Here is a 17,875-nt window from a genome sequence, read left to right as displayed (position 1 = left end):
TTATCTGTACCTGTATTAACACCTGATACTTTCTAATTAGCATACTGAATTGCAGAAATGAGTTTTAACTGATAAAAACATTGTTCTGTTATCTAGCATTCTGGCTATCTGAAGGGGGTGAAAGATGGTGAAATTAAAGAAAGGCACTCAAGATTTTGGATGGGAACTATTTTTCAGACTATCTTCCTACCTTTACATATGAATAAGGTATTAGGAAGAATTTTGCTCTGCGCTAAATGGTTATCTATCCAGTTCTGAACTCTGGGGAATTCTGGTTTCTTGCCAGATATAAGGGGGGAAAAAAATCTTACCTCTAAAATTCTGCACATTTGTCTTGAGTGAATCTTTCACTCAGGGTGGTGACCAAAGTGACTGAAAGGACAGAGCAATGGGACATTTGTAAATTCCCATAAGAAATAGTTCTCATGAACTATGTTTAACTCTCTTACTAATTATACTTATTTTTAACAGTGTAGTACAATGTGATTTGATATTTGATTTCATTTATAGGATATGACGGTGAGATTATGGAGAGAAGAGATAGCTCAAAGCTTCCTCTACTAAGTTTTTCAAAAGCAGACATTTTGCCATAGAAACTTTTTAAAAGGGGTGATGAGATTCATTTAGGCTTAGATACATCTGTAATCAAACAGGTTTTTGAGTCTGCCTGTTTTCCTATAGAACTTGCCATTCTTTGAGGGACCTTTATTTAAGAGCCAAATAGCCAACTTGTAAACGAACTTTTGATTCAAGATGTTTTAAAATTCATTCTCTTATTGATCGACAGAAAAAAAAATTGTTTTCATCACTGCAAAAAAAATTTTTGTAAGAGGCCAACAATGGGCAAAAAACAGAGCAAATGAATGAACAGTGCTGGAGGGTGAGGCACAACATTGACTACTGCTAATACTTATTAAGATAAAAAGGACAGATTGCCACAAGAGTTGGTAGAATCCCCTTTTCTGCTAATCCTTTAGAAAAGACTAAATTTGAATCTATGTAGAAGAGTTTGAATTTAACCTGGGTGAAAGACAAGCTCCCTGCTCTAGGTCCTTCCAGTCAGCAGTATCTGCTTTCTGTCCTTTGTGGAAACTGCTCATGGGCTGCTCTCACACCTGGTTCTGTCTGGGCTCCTGATGCAGGACCACACACATAGACCCAGAGCCACAGGCTCAATTCTGTGTCCAGGATTTGCACTCCCACCCAGACACTTATGTGATGCTTCCTGATGAGGAAATGCTCACCTTTTCACAGTCCTTGAGATGCTATCAGTGTTATGTCAGTCGTCTTTATCCCTGTAGCATTCAGGAGGTTTATAAAGTGCTTTCAAAAGCAGATTCATTCAATTTGCTCAAACATTTTAAGAAGGCAGATATGTACGGGAATGCTGACATTTGATTGTGGAACCTTCATGAACAATCTTGTTAGAATTATTAGAAACCTGAAATTGGATTGTATATGTCCATATGTACTCCATCGGGGGAACATACACTTTTTTTTAAAAATGATTTTATTTATTTATGCATACAAGAACTGGGTGTAAGCCCGAGGTGGGGATTATGTGAGAGAATTCATCTGAGATAGAGTGGAGAACAGAATTGGCAGATCTACTGAAATACACTGCTGAGAGGAGCAGTGGGCGAGACAGGAGAGGTCTGCTGCGCCATGTGGGTTAGCTCCCTGGCTGGGGATCAAACTCATGCCGCAGTGGCTGGTGATAGTTTGATAGCACTGAGGCTTTACCCTCTGTACCGCCAGGGAGGCCCCTCAGATGTATTTTTCTTAATATATAAAAAATTGTGAAGAGTAGCATTTAAAATAAAAATTGAAAACTAACGTTTCCCAAAATAGAAAGACAGCATTGAGCCTCTGGCATGAGAAAGTTATGACTCAAATGCTCACTCTGCCATTTCCCTATTTGGATGGACTGTGTGACATAATCTCTAGGTCCATCTCTTTACCAACAGCACCAAATTGCAAACCCAAAGCTTACAAATGGCTCATATTTATTTTCTGTGTGTTCTGTGGCTATTTTTTTTAAAAAGATTTATGCATGAAAAGGTATCTTATTGGCCAAAAAAATGAAAGGATGAAAGGAGGTGACTGCTCTGCTCCAGGCCTGCCTTCTTGAGTGATGGTACAGGATGATGGAATCATCTTCGGCCAGCCCTATTGATCCTGAAGAGTAAACTGTAGATCACCTCCTTGAAGGAGCTCTGCTGCATGCAGTAAGGGAAGAGAATCAAACAGGGTTTGGTTTTTGAAAAGCTTTTTGAAAAGCTTTCAATGCATTATTTTAGTATCATAAAATTTTAGAGCCAGAAAGATAATGAAAGATCACTTATTGAAAAAATCATAAAAGGAAACCTGATGATTCTTTATTCAAATTCAAGTTTGTGAGTTGAGTATAAGGTTCACACTCCAGTGTGGGTGGGCCTCAGCCAATCAGCTGAAGGCTTGACTTGAACAAAAAGGCTAATCTGCCCTCTAATAAGAAAGAATTCCTCTCTGTCTCGCTGTCTTTGCTCTGGGACATTGGTTTCTCCTGCCTTTGGACTGGAATCCAAATTGGAACTTAAACCCTTAGCTCTTGTGGTTCTTAAGCCTTTGAGCTTGGACTGGAATGATAATGGGGCTCTCTGGGGTCTCCAGCTTGGGACTTCTCGATCTCCATAATTGTGTGAGCCAATTCCTTATAATAAATGTATGTATACACATATATCCATCCATCCATCCATCCATCCATCCATCATCATCTATTGGTTTTGTTTCTCTGGAGACTCAGACTACTATAGAACCTTGCATCAAATTTTTTTTTTTTTTAATGTTCTTCCAGGTGTTGATATATTTAGCTAGAGTTAAGAACCTTCTAGCTGGTTTTTGCTCCCTTTAGGGGCCCATGAAAGGCTCTTTGAGCTGTTGGAACTCATATACAAACTTTGGGGTACATGTTTACCATATCTGATCCTAATTCCCAGCTGGTCCTCAAACCCCTCCATGACATTCTTCCCAAATGACTGTTGACTTTTATTTAAACATCTCCAGTGATGGGAAACACTCTCCTCCCAGAGAAAGCCCCTTTCATCTTACAACAGTTTCGTCAAACCTCTGGAGGAAACTGAGGCACGGAATCTAGCTTTTGAATAAAGAATCACATAACTTTAGAACATACTGGTGGTCTTCACGTGCAAAATAAAGGAAAATGAGGAAAAAACAGAGGCATAGAGGGATGCTGTATCTTGTCTAACCTCGTGGAGTTAATGATAGACTGGCCAATGAAAGTCCAGGCCTTGGTTCCCCGTTTGGTTCCCTTCCCTTACTGCATATAGCAGAGCTCTTTCAAGGAGGTGATCTACGGTTTACCCTTCAGGTTCAATAGGGCTGGAGCTGGCCAAAAGAAGAGACCCTGATTCCATCATTCTGTACCATCATTCAAGAAGGCAGGCCTGGAGCAGAGCAGTCATCTCCTTTCATACTGAGTACCTCCCTACTCCTGCCAGTCCCCACACAGGTGGAGGTGAGGATGTCAGGAAAACCCAGGAAGGACAGTGTATTGATGTGGCACAAGGCACCAGCTGGGAGACACCGGTCTATCTTACCCCCCAGGGAGACAGGTGTAAACACTGAAGGGAGAAGGCAACCATGAGCACTGCCTCTGGTCCCTGGAAGGTGGTATGTGATGATAAAGCAGTGATCAGAATGTTTACCATCTCCATAGTGGATTTGCAAAAATTCATTAAAATCGAAGTGGTATTAAAGAAAGACTGATTATTTAGGGTGGAACAGGCTTACTAATAATTGAACTCATTATATTTAATATTATAATATCTTCTGTTTGCTTAACATCCTACTGGGCTGTTTAATATCTCCAAGCCCGGTTGCTGTGTCTATAAATTGAGGTTAATAACATCCAGCTTAGAATCTCTAAGAGCTTTTACATAACAGCCAGGAATCATGCACAGTGCCTAGAACACAGAACATGTCCAATAATTTGTGACTGTTATTATTAATACAATTATCAAACTGCTATAATGACTATAATCACCAATTATTCTCAGATATGTCTTTTTCATCACACAACACATTTCTGATGACAGTGGTGATGTTATGGAGATGGTGTTATATACATATAGTATATATATTCTAAACTCCCAATCACCATCTGAAGAACTTGTCACAAAGCTGTGCTGATGGGAGATATCAGCAGGAACTTAGGTTCAACTGAGTCGTATGAAACATTCTTACCAGCTCATTCTGTTCTTTCAGGGGTATTTCAGATCCAAGTTCTACCTCTAGACTGACGGAATCAATGCACTCAGCAAGCACTTCTGTCACTTCTCCATTGTGGGGGTGCTCCACAGCACTGGTGTCTATGGGCTGCTCAGTGTCAGTAGTCTCTGCAGCCTCAACTGCATTTTCACGTACATCTCCTCCAGGGTCAGCTGGAATTGGTTCCTCAGAAACCATAGCTGAATCACAGTGGACCCCTGCATCTTCAGGCAAAGAATCGGTATTGGGCATTTGGGTAATTTCTGCTTTGTCTCCAGTGGCGAAGGTGTCACCAGCATCTTCAGACATTTTAATATCTGCCAATACAATTACAAAAAATGCTTTACAGTTTAATCTGAATTGTTAAGCTTAATTCAAAGTCTGGAATAATTCAATTAAATCTGATAGGGGTACACTTTCTCCATCAATAAAACTTTATGTGATCTTGGGTCTCCCCGGTGGTGCAGCGGTTGAGCGCTGGGTTGCGAAGCTGCCCGTGGCCTCTGCAGTGCTGGTTCGATCCCCGGCTGCTCCCCGGCCACCAGAGGAGGGTCCCACATGGCACGCAGACCTCTCCTGCCACCCGCTGCTCCCCTCAGCAGTGTACTTTGGTCCTTCTGCCTGCTCTGCTCCCTGCTCTGGTTCTGGTGAATTCTCTCACCCTCCCGCGCTCCTGACTGTACCCAGTGCATGTATAAACAAACAAACAAACAAATAAATAAATAAAACATGCCTCTATAAAAAAAAAAAAAAACTTTATGTGACCTTGGGGTAGGCTGAAGAGAAGCTTCCAAAGATATCCATGTCTGGATCCCTGGAACGTGTGACTGTTACCTTAAGTGACAAAAGGGACTTTGCTGGTGTGATTAGGATCTTGAAATAGGGAGATCATCTTGGCAGGCCTAAATGAAATAACAAGTGTCTTCTGAGACAGAGGCACCGGGAGATTTGACTACAAAGAGGAAAAAGTGTGGTAAAAGAAACAGAGACTGAAGTGATGTACTTTGAAGATGCAGGAAGGAGCTGCAAGCCAAGGAATATAGGTGGTCGCTAGACTCTGAAAAAGTCAAAAAAACTTTTTTCCTTGCAGAGACTCCAGAAGGAATCAGCCTTGCCAACACCTTCACTTGAACCGAATGCAAGATCCTATATGAAACAGTAAGCCAACATATTTCCTTCTGGAGAGGAAATGTTCAACTGATCATTGGAAATACTTATCCAGAGGTAGAGTAGCTGCTAAAATGACAATGAGAAGCCATTGGACATGCTGGTGACCCAGTGGTAAGGCTAAACTCTCAGTACAGATGCAAATCCTTCTGTCCTCAAATGGCCAATCTCCGAGATTACCTGGGTCTTTCTCTTGCTATGGTTTCTCCCAGGGTGGATCACATTCCTTTCTCATAGTTTTACACACCACTTCTATGTTGTGAGTCTCAAATATCTATTTCCCATGCCATAGAGACATAAAATAAATTAGTGGTTTCTGGGGGCCAAGAGAACGGAAATAAGGAGTGATGGTAATGGGTATGGATTTCATTTTTGGATGCCACAGTTCTAAAACTAGCTCATGGTAATGGTTATATAACTATGACTATACTAATAACTGCTGAAGGACATACTTTAAAAGAGTGAATTTTGTAGTCTGAGAATTTTGTGTTATGTGACTTATATGCTAATATGCTAAGGATCTATGTAATATATAGTGTTTTATCTTAACACTGTAATGAAAAAAACCTCTACCTCTGGATAAGTATTTCTAATGATCAGTTGAACAGTTCCTATCCAAGAGGAAATATGTTGGCTTACTGTTTGTCCAGGATCTCCCTTTTGACTTTTGTGCTTCTTTTTATAGCACCTAGATGTCCCCTATAACCCAGGTATAAAACCTCACTACTGCCATTGATTAAACTTTCATTCTCTCAAGAATCATTCCTTGGGTCCTATTAAATCCAGGACATAAATGTACCATCTCCTGTGACTCGATATGATGAGTTTTATAGATGAAGCAAAGGAGGCTCAGAAGTTACACTTTTAACAAGTGGCAGATTTGAGATTTGAACCCATATCTGACTTTGAGATCTAACCACATGAGAACCTTATCTACAATGCCATCTACCTGTTCTTTTATATTCAACCAGTGCACAAATCCAAGACACTTTTACTTAGAATCTATGTCCATATTTTACTTCTAGTCTCACTGCCTCCACTGCAGATCTGGCTCTTGGGAAGTTTCCTATCAATGATTTTTATATTGGGGTCATCTTTCTACTGTTATTTTCCCATTCACTTCCCGATCCTTCCTTATTTGTCACTCACTGCTCTGTTAATAAATCATCAGGATTCCTTATGAATCCTGGATTCCTCATCACTATTGAGATGAGGCCATGCACTTCAAATGGCATCCGGGGCCTTGGCACTCTGGCCTCACCAAGCTGATCTCCCCTGTGCCCTTCCAGAGCCTTAGATGAGACTATTCGAGAATCACTATAGTGTCTGGCATTCACAAAAGATACTCAGGTGGTTGTTGGTTCAATGTTGACTTTTTACACATTTAAGTCCTAGTAAAAACAACCACTTTCTCCATTTTTTTCCCCCAACTTCATGTAATTTTCTTTTCCTACACACTGAGAATGCTTTCTGTCGGTCTCACCTGGAACATTACAATCCTCTTTGATTAGAGTCCCTAGATTGTTTTCCTATTATACTACAAATTCTATGAAGACGAGTGTCTTCTTGCTTTGTTTTTATATTCTCATATTTAATAAAATTTTATAAAATTTAACATGGTTTCTTGGACATAATGGGAAGCTCAGCAAGTATGTGTGTTGAGTTATATTACTATTTGCATGGAGATTGTAAATTAAAAAATATTTGAAATGAAAGCAAATGAAAGCAAAATTATTCCCCCCCTCCCTCATTCACTGTTCAGGAGCTATCTTACAACAAGTGGTTCCAAAATGACTCATATCGTCTTTTGTCCTTTCACCTCCCAGTTAAATGAGCTTGAATGCACCTTTCTAAATGAAAGTACTTGAATTTAGTGATAACATTGCTGAAAAGAAATCTACAGGTAGAAAAGGCAAAAAACGCATACTTCCTTTTAGCTGGTATATTAACTTTAGGATCTTCAAGACTGGAGATGGTCTGTTAATGAGATGGTCAGGACACTGTTCAGAAAAGGGGTAGTTGTTACTGTGGTTCATGGGAGGGGGTAGCATTGAGGTAGGGAACTTGAAAAGCTATTGTCATTTGGGTGCTTATAGAATCTTCGTGAAAACTGACTTCTTAAGTCAGTACTGGCCTACAGTCTGCTGGCCAGATCCCCACCTGTCTTGATAATTACAATTTTATTAGGAAAGAGACACATTCATTTGTCTGATTCTTTAGCACAACAACAGGGAACTTATAGTTGTGACTAAGACCATATGGCCCACAAAGTTGCAAAACCCTAAATACTGACTGTCTAGCCCCATACAAAAAAATACATGCTGACCCATGGCCTAGGACATTGCTTGACTGCCATAGCCTGGAGAGTTCTCTGTCTTAATTTATCCTTCACCTTGGTTCTAGGAACATAAAGGGAATGGGGCCATGAATAAATGATGCTTTGAGATCACTTTCATTTCTACTTTTCCTCAATAGCTAGTCATAAATACTGGCATTTCATTTCTTTGTGAGGTATTCTGAAATTCCTTAGTAACCTCAACTATTAAAAATTTCCAAATGATTTCACTTTTTATAGGGAGGAACATGACAATAAACCTAACTATGAAAAATATTCACAGGCAAATAAAAAGCATCATTGTATATGATTTGCCTAAATATGTTGTGATACTGTTCGTAATCTAAAATATTTCAGCATATACCATGTGACATATATTTGGGTTAGTTGTGATTTATGCCCTGGAGGACAGCTGGTTAATAGCTGAAATACCCTAAGCAGAAATATACTTTCCCAGGGTCTTTAGTTAGCATTTCAAAATCTGTAATTGAATGTCTTCATCTTGATAAACTATTACCCTCTCTGATAGGTACTGTAGGGAATGCTAATTAGCATAAAGGATATTAGAAATCCTTTTTCACTGGTGAAATGGAAGGCGCCTAAGATAGGCAGATTGGGGGGGAAATAATGTAGAGGTAGGTGTCTTCTGCCCTTCTAGTACCAGGCATAAGATTACATTGAGTCTAACAGCTTACTGCCCATTGTTCTAGTTGATTGTGGGAGAATGTCAAAATCTGATTAGGGAACTAGCTGAGTTCTGCCTCTAAAATGGTCCAGAGGTCTGAAAGGACAGTCAACTAAGTCTTCAACAAGCTTTCAAGAACAAGCTGTGCTATAACCAAGCCCTATGCTAATATACATGTCAGTGTAAGGCAGAACTCCATCTGAGAACCTGGACTCATGGTGACTTCAGAAATACCCAAAAAGTCTGCTGTAAGGTAATGAACTGAGACTATTAAACAATATTTATGGACAACTTACACATTTCAGAAAAACTGTATCTTGACATCTGTGTAAGTCATACTATTCAGCCCACTTTAACTTTACATTGTACACATCTCTAATCTTTATTTACTTTTACCTGTGCCAGATTTCCATTTTCCCTAAAGCAAATTCTCCCTACCCACTCCCTCCAGCCTCAAACTTTTTTTGTTTGCTCTGGCAGACCTTTATCTACTCTGGTTGTTAGTATGACAAGAGAACTCTAATCCTTTTTTGACTATGCCCTTTTATCTGAAATCATTAGAAACTGTGCTAAGTGCAAAGCTGTTTCTGAGCAGTGATGCTCAAGTCTACCAGGACTCAGCTGTGACATGCACTGAGTCTGCTGGGAAAGGCCCCAGTTCTACCTGGGTGCGCTAATGGGTGTTAGACTGGAAACCTCCCCTGCCTGATTTATGATTTAGAACATGGATCCCTTCAGCCATGTCCTGTGACTTTGAGGCAAGAGAGACTCAACCCACAGAAACAGGAAGGCTTCTTCAGTAAATTACAAGGAAGGGAAGGGTGGCATATAAAGAAGCCTTTGTAGGCTGGGAATAAGTTAGTTTTTCATGAGTAAATTCATTCATCACCTAAAATGCTCCCAGAACTATGCTAGGTATTGGAGCAGCAACAGCATGCCTCCAAAAATAAGTCTACAATGGAAGACATGTTTACTGTCTTCAGAAAAAGAATAATCTCTTTTCATATTGGTTGGTAAAGGTCCAGGAAATGATTTCAGCTAAACTGAAATAGTTAAACGATGATGCAAAATGGCACATCAAGGAAGGGAAAGATGTGCCTGAACTAGGCTGGTCTCGGGTAAGGCAGGGCAGAGCCTGGAAATTGGCTTTGATATGATTATTCAGACGTGGTGGCACAGGAACACATGCAAATCATCATTCCTCACCGTCAGGAATGAAGTCTAGGTACTTAGAATGGACATCTGTGTGGTGGGCCAAGAGGCCACATAGAAGATTAGTGACCGGATGGGAAGAGCTGGGCTTTAGAACCACTGTCCCTTGGACAGTAAAGTAAGGCTGGACAAAATGATCTGGATACTTTGTTCCCAGACTGCATGCCTGGGAACAGTCCATGATGACAGAGTAAAATAAGGACAAGATAGCAAGTTTTTCATCAATCTAAATTTATTAAATGTAAAGGTCTACCTTTATCTTGTAAGTTTAGCCTTCATGCTTTTCTTGGTATTAAAATGTCTCATTTATAAAACAATGGTGTGGATTTTTTTAAAATGGCCTCACTTGGCAGCATAAGAATTTGGTAACACACACTCTGGGTGAAATCACTTTCCTTAATTAGAAAAAAATGGTGGTCAGTGAAGGACCAGGATCAAAAATTCTGGAAGGATGAGGATTAAAAACTCTCGAGCAGGTTGGAAGCATTCCTATGGAGCTTGTCAATGTCACTGCCAGGCCCGAGGTTCTAGTCTAGCCTCCACATGAAATATACACGGAACCTATTTGCTTCCCTGTTTAAAAGCTATTAGGTGTTTTGTTGTTGTTTTAATTGAGGTTACAGTGGTTTACAACATGAATATATTTTAGGAGTACAGGTTCACACCTCCTCAAATGTGTGAACACATCAGTGTACCCCACAAAGCACCAATAACCCTCCACCAGTCCACTGGATCCCCGCCACTCTACTTCCCGCAGGTCCATCAGGTCTGCAGTCAGAATTCCAGGGTTTGAAAAGGCATTAAGTATAAACACCTGTGCACAGTCTCTGTGGCCCCGGGTGTGCCGGCTTCAATCTCGCTACAGCTGAGCACACTGGCACTCCACTCCTGCCTCTCCAGGCTTCCCGCCTGGCAAACCTCCCCAGCTCCTTCCTTGCCTTTGCTTATGCTGCTTCCTCTTCTGGGCTGCCTGCCTCCAGATTTCTTTCTCATGCCTTATGCTTCTTTTTCACTCAGAACTTTCCCTTAACTTGCTCACTCCTTCAAAGAAGTTACTTCTCCCTCCTCTATGTTTTTGTAACAGTTTTATGAGCTTCTGTAGCATTTATTTCTATGTCATTCTCTTCTGCAGGATCATGATAGCTTGGTTTCTGACCCTTGACTGTTTACTGAACTAAAATATATTGTTTGATACTGATACGAGAGAAAAATTGTTTGACTCGAGCCCAGTCTTATAAATAAATTGCTGCTTTCAGGGTCTGAGTCCCTGGGGTTCAGGAAGGCTCCCTCCTAACCTCAAATTCTTTCTGCACTGGCTCACATGTGCCTCGGATTCCACCCTGAAAGTTCCATGCCTTCGCTTGGCGCTTACAATGTGAGTTTATCAGATTCCTGAGCTCAGGATTTGATGGAAAAAGGAGAGCGTGGAATGCATTTGGCCAGGCAGGAAAGAGGCTGCTAGGAGGCAAGCAAGGGACGCTGAAAGACAGCCTCAAGGAGAAAGCCTGTCTCACTCTGCGTGTCCTCAGGAGGGCCGAGAGCTTCTGGAATTCAAGAGACAGTGATTTTAGAAGCCACCTGCTTGGACTCTCCTTATGCTTAGGACGGGCACTGATGGCATCAACCGGGCACAGATACTGCCCTCCCCACCTGGGCAGAGGTGACTTTCTACTCCTAGAGAATGCAGTGACGAGCAGGCGCCGGTTCTGACATGGCTGGAAGTACTCACCAGACTCCGGGGGAGAAGACCGGACGTTTGGGTGGGTGGGTGGGGAGGGGAGTAGGAGCTGAGGACACGAGCAGGACTCCACCCCGGGGCTGGGGCTGGGAGTCGAGGTGGTGCCAGTTCAGGGTGTGGGCCGGGGTACGAGAGACCGGCAGGGTGAGGGTCTGCAGGGGAGACGAGGCGCTCGGCGGAAGGTCAAGGCCTGAACTCGGTTTTCCGAGGGCAGGAGCAGGCGCACCCCCGGAGGCCTCTGCCTAGCGGGGACACGCACCCCCCCGCGTGCCCCACTGCGGGGCCCCTGCAGCTCGCTTCTCGCTCGGACCCAGGACCCAGGGAAACTTCTGCAGACTTGCTTTGTGCCGCTCTGGGTGCCGGGCAGGCTCCTGGGCTCCCGCGGCCGAGGGGGCAGACCCCGAGCGCGGGCGTGTGGGTGTGTGCATGAGCGTGGACCCGGAGCGACACACACTCACACACACACACTCACACGCCCGCACCCACGCAGGGCCCTCGGCCGCGCGGCGCGTCCTCCCGGGGCCTCACCCCCCCAGCCGGGAGCTCGGGTCCGGCGCCCGGCGCCGGGTCCCCGCCGACGGCTTCTCCCCGACGCGGCGGGCGGGAGTCGGGGGCCAGGAGAGGGCGCGACGGCAGGGGCTTCCCACCACCCCGCGGCGGCCGCGCCCGCACCCCCCGCCCGCCCGGGGAAGGGGATGGGGACCCGGCGCCCGGGGTTCTTACCGCTCGGGCGGTCGAGCGCGCGCGGGAGCGCCGGGCGGGTCCCGCCCCGCCACGTCGGCAGGGCTGGCGGGGACGCGGCCGGGGCGGGCCCGGAGGGGGCTCCGGGCGGCCCGGCCGAGCGCCCCGCCCCAGGCCGGCCCCAGAGGGCCCCCCCCCCGTGCGCCCCGCCCCGCCCGGCCCGGGGCGCGGTGGAGGCGCCTGACACCCCCGCCTTGCAACTGGGAAGGTCCGGAGCTGCGCTTCGACCCTCTAGGAAACTTTGCTTTTTGGCTCTGTGCCCACCCGGAGGGCCGGAGGGGCGCCCACCGCACCCACTGGTTGCGGGGCTCGCAGCTCCTCCGGATCCCTGGTCTTCCTTTCAAGCGCCTGGCAAACCCCACAGACAGCTGCACCGGGAAGGGGTCGCTCAAGTTCAGCAAGAGTTGCAAGCTCCGGATTCCAGAGTCGGCGTGGGCCAGCTTCCCCGTCTCGTGTAGGGGGAGTTTAATCTGCTTTAAAAGCAACCAACCAGACAAACAAAAGTAATTTTTAGAAGGCCAGTTGGGAAATGTGAATCAAAATTCAATCCCTGTAGCTTTAGCTCAGGAATTCCACATCAGCGAATCTGTTCTAAGGAACCGGTCAAATGCGCAAATAGGCATTTGCCAGGATGCTCAGTGTAGTTGCTTGTGCCAGGGAAAACCCGGAATCTCAATGCCTCACGGTGATGATTTGAAGTAAATTATAGTAAACGTCAAACAGTCGTCATTAAAAATTGCAATTTGTAGGGCCTCTGCAGCACGAGTTCGATCCCCCAGCCAGCCAGGGAGCTACCCACATGGCGCAGCAGACCGCTCGTGTCTGGCCCGCTGCTCCCCTCAGTAGTGTATTTCAGTCAGTCTGCCTGTTCTGTTCCCTGCTCTGTCTCTGGTGAATCCTCTCACCCCCACCCCTTACTTCTGGCCTGTACCCCAGCTTTTGTATGCATAAATAAAACAGATCTTTTTTAAAAATTGCAATGGTACGTCCAATTTGTTGACATGGAACGACGACAGGGGTCAGTGAAATATTAAGAAGGAAGCTCATAAAAGCGCATGTTTTAAAACTAATTTCTGGGCCTCCCCTGGTGGCGCAGCGGTTGAGCACTGGGCTGCGAAGCTGCCCGCAGCCTCTGCAGCACAGGTTCGATCCCCAGCTGCCTGCGAGGGTCCCACATGGCGTGCAGACCTCTCCTGCCGCCCGCTGCTCCCCTCAGCAGTGTACTTCGGTCCTTCTGCCTGTTCTGCTCCCCGCTCTGGCTCTGGTGAATTCTCTCACCTTCCTGCGCTTCTGACTGTACACAGTGCTTATATAAATAAATAATAATAATAAATCTTAGAAAAAAACAAACTAAATTCTTGTAAGTATATACATATGTGGAGCTTTATATAACAGATAGGGAAAACACAAATTAAAAGACTGTCTTTCAAAATCACTTTCAAAAACCGTATTCCCCCTGCTTGCTGCAATCGTGTTAACACTTGTATTCTAGGTGTAACAGGTGAGTTTTGGTCTACCATAGACCAAACACATTACTGCGGCTTCCTCACCTGTCCAGGGAAAGCAAGCACCTTATGCTACACCTGCCCTCCCTGCTGTGCTAAGTGGCAACAGCCCAAACAGACTTACCCTGTTATAGGGCAAGCTTCTGTATTGCCTTTGACCCAAACCACACCCTTCCAATCAAAGACTACTAACCGAACAATTCTAGCAACAAAGTTTTATTGGTGACTGAAAATTTTATGCCTTTTAACTCAAATCCAGGTGCTTCCAAATTCATACAGTTTTTTTCCAAAAGTTTTAATTTTTAGCCACGTAAAACATTTTGTTCATTAAAAAATTCTGAAGTATTTAGAAACAGAAAAGTAGAGAATATGGCAAATCTGTGGAAAAAAGATAGAGAATACTATAATAATCCTTAGCTTGAACTAAACTGTATGTTGAGAACTGACCACTGGATTTGGCAAAGTCATTGGTCATTGGTGACCTTGATGAGAGTTATTTTTATGAAATGGTGTGTGGTGAAACCTGATAGGAGTGGGTTTGAGAGCCTGGGAGGAGAATCATGGAAGCCAAGGAATCAAGCAACTCTTTCGAGGAGTTTTCTTATAAAGAGGAGGAAAGAGAAGGCATTGGAAGTGTGATAGAGGAGGAGGTGTAAGATAGGACAGTGGGAGAGAAATGGGTTAAGTAAGGAGAGGTGATCTTGCACTCTGTGTTAGGGCTGGGATGTAGTCATGAATTTCAGTGAGAAAGTCAGTTTGGGTGCGTATTTTCTCCAACTCCATCCAGGCTCAGTATCAGCCAGTGGGGAGTTGGACTTACCTTAGGGTGAAGAGAGAGAGGAATCAAGTGGCTGAGGGTGAATGCAAAGTGATGATTAGAAGGATGGGTCATGACTGGCCAGCTCATTGCTCCACTGCAGTGACTGTGAGAGATAGTTGGCACTGGAGGGGAAGAGTTAGAGGTGGTAGCTGGAAAGTGGGTGCTGGCAATTGATATTATGAAGAGAATATTGAAGAACTAAGAAGCAAGAAGAATGGGAGAATCTCTACATAGTTAGAATTATGATGGGGAGGTGTTGGGCTTCAACAGTGAGTGGTGCTAAAATACTCAATGAAAGAGGGAGTGACGGAGCTCTGTGGATGATGGCAACTAGGAGGATTGTTTTCAAGTGTTGGCGGAAGAAACTGCGATCTGGATGTGGCAGTGAGAGTCAAGGACACCTACAGTATGACCCCAGGTAGCTAAGTGTGAGGGATGTAGTTGAAAAAATAGGACCACAAGAGGGCGATGTGTTAAAGATAGAATTTAGGGTACAGAGTGTCCTGGTCCTCTACCCTTTATGGAGTTGGAATGGAATCTCAAGAGCTTTTAAAATAAGCGCCATCCCAGACTATTTAACCCAGAATCTCTGGACATATAAGAGAGCTCTTGATTCCTCACATTCTGACCAACATTTAATATTATTTGATGCTTTAATTTTTGTCAATCTTGGGGATATACTGCTTGCTTAATTTGTATTTTCCCACATTTCAATGAGAACACATTACTTTTATGTTTGAGCTATTTTTATTTCCTTTCTTATTATCCATCTGTTTATATCCTTTGCTAATCTGCTCCCCCCATTGGGCTTGTTAGTAATCTTCTTATTGATTTGAAGGAATTCTTTATATATTTTGGATTTTAATACTTTTGTAGCAAATGTGTTGCAGACATTTTCTCCCAGATTAAGTAGTCTTTTGTTTCTAATTTGGAATAAGGTTATGGTTTTAATGTCAAAGTTTAATACTAAGGTATCAATTTTATTTCTTGTGGTTTATGTAGTGTATTCATAATTGTATTTTAATATTACTTGTTTGAAAGCTGTTGGTAGACATGACTGTTGATTTTCGATGGAAGAAAGGCAGTTTTTTAAAAAGGTAAAAATCATCAAAATAATGTTCCAACTTTGTCAGTATATCTGCTGGCCTTAGGCTATGTACTTTTATTTATTCCACTATCATACTATATTATAAAAAAAACATAGTAATACATGTATATAGTAAAATAATTCAACAGGTCAAAAGACCATAAAATGGTGAGTAAAAACCTATCTCTTGGCTCTTCTACTAAAATAAAACAGGAAAAAAGATTTTTTTGTGCAAATATCAGTGGATAAATGTAGCTTCTCCTTTTAGCTTCCTGTGATTGCCATAATGAATTACCACAAAACAGATGAATTTGAACAATAGAAGCATATCCCCTCATGGTTCTGGAGGCCAGAAATCCAGAATCAAGGTGTTGGTAGGACAGCCAGATTCTGGTGGTTCCAGGTATCTTGGTTTGTGGCTGCCCAGCGCCAATCTCTGCTTCTACTTTCCTTTTTTTTTTAATTAAGGATTTAAAAATATATATATATATATTTATTTATTTATTATACAAGCACTGGGTACAGTCAGAAGTGCGGGAGGGTGAGAGAATTCACCAGAGCCAGATTGGGGAACAGAACATCTGCCTCTGCTTTCACATGGCCTGCTTCCCTCTCTCTGTGCCTCCCCTCTGTGTGTCTTATAAGGCACTTGGCATAATGCCCTGCCACTACCAGTCTGGAGAGAATGATGGTACTTATCTCACAATGCTTTTATGAGGGTTACATGAGTTCATATTTGTAAAGTACTCAGAACAATCTCTAGCAAGTAGATAACACATGGGCCCTCCCGGGTGGCGCAAGGTGTTAAGCTCAGCACTATGAAGCAATCTGCAGCCACTGCAGCAGCAGTTCTCCCCTGCCAGGGATCCACCTGCATGGCGCAGCAGACCTCTCCTGCCTCACCCACTTCTCCCCTCAGCAGTGTATTTCAGTCAGTTGGCCTGTTCTTCTCCCCACTATATCCCTTTTAACTCTGGTGAATCCTCTCACCACCCCCACCCCCCACCTCTGGCCTATACCCCAGCTTTTGTATGCATAAATAATTCTTTAAAAAAAAAAAAGATAACCCATGGAAACATCTGGCAGACCAGATTTGATGCAAATGATGTCACACTTCCTATGCTGTTCTACACCTTGCTTTTCTTCATTCCACAGTATACCCTGATCTTTCCACTTCCACAAACGAAAATGTAGGCCTTGTGCAGGATTCCAATATTCCTTATTATAATGACTTCTCTTCTGTGTCAATCACTATTCCAGTCACTTTATAATCATTATCTTCCCTAAAAAGCACAAGTCTCATTTTATGGATGAGGAAATGGAGACTCAGTGAGGTTAGGCCACGTCCCCGAAGCCACACAGCTCATAGTAAGCTGCAGGGGAGTGGACTGTACCGTCTGTTTGTTTCACTTCTGTACTGTCTTCCCATTACTTGGTGCTGTGGGTTTTGTCTCCATAAAGACATTTCTCGGAATTATAATGTACCAACAAGAATGGTTTCCTTGTTCCCCAGCACCAGCATTATTTTGCAATACTCCGATGAGCATTTTTTGTAAGCCACTGTGCAACGTGACCGGCATTGTGTGTTTCTTAAATACTTTAGTTTAGTGTTGCTTGAAATTCCCTTGATATCACAGATGACCCCTTTTTCCTCCACCTGTTTCACAAATCTGACTTGCTGGGGTCACCGAGACCCACTGCCCTCAGTCTCCTTTTGCTGGTCAGTTTTTGCCTGACCCTCCCATGCCTGAGAAGATTTCCTGTTAGGTTTGATGAGTAAGAACATATAATAAAAATCTGACTTTTACTTTCTTTCTGAAAGCAGACGTGATGATTAGGCAGGTGTTGCACTCTGTCATGGGCCCAACTGTAGGGTCTTAACTTGATTTTTGTACAAATAAGATAATGCCAGGCCATGAGGAATAAATCATCGAATGATTATTTAATTCATATGTTACATTCTTTACAGAACCTCAATTAAATCTTTGTAAAGTTTTAGAAATAGGGTACTCTGACTGCCTGAAGTATTTGGTTAACCACACGCCTTTTTTGGTAACCACCTCTGATGATATTCTGAAATTATTCTAAATGACTTTAAGAAGCTCGATTTTTTTCATTTGTCTTGCAGGATCACAGTGTTATCTATTATTCTAGAATTAAAAATTAAAACATCCAATAGTACCAAATGTTGGTCAGAACACCAGGAAAAGGATACAATTTCCTGAAGGTGTGGCCAAATATTTATCAGCTAATATACTTTCCTTTAAGGTTGAATTAAAAAAGAATCTTAGACTTTATTTCAAAGCATCTCATCCA

The 17,875-nt window shown here is 43.2% G+C and overlaps 1 protein-coding gene across 2 annotated transcripts in view; it reads right to left on the bottom strand.

Annotated features, from left to right (window-relative positions):
* The window catches only part of FAM114A1 (family with sequence similarity 114 member A1), a 61,460-nt gene extending 49,288 nt beyond the window's left edge, over window positions 1-12,172 (bottom strand). For both annotated transcript variants that reach the window (XM_037530715.2, XM_054688410.1), the window contains exons 1-2: window positions 12,130-12,172; window positions 4,246-4,586 (exon numbers count right to left, since the gene is read on the bottom strand). In XM_037530715.2, coding sequence (XP_037386612.1) covers window positions 4,246-4,578 — 333 coding nt within the window. In that variant the 5' untranslated portion in view covers window positions 4,579-4,586; window positions 12,130-12,172. The remainder of the gene's footprint in view (window positions 1-4,245; window positions 4,587-12,129) is intronic.
* Window positions 12,173-17,875: the final 5,703 nt, after the last annotated feature.

Source organism: Talpa occidentalis, unplaced genomic scaffold (assembly GCF_014898055.3).
Source record: "Talpa occidentalis isolate TD23 unplaced genomic scaffold, MPIMG_talOcc4v2.1 talOcc4.6, whole genome shotgun sequence".
Lineage (NCBI taxonomy): Eukaryota > Metazoa > Chordata > Mammalia > Eulipotyphla > Talpidae > Talpa > Talpa occidentalis.
This window is presented reverse-complemented; position numbering and strand designations above follow the sequence as displayed.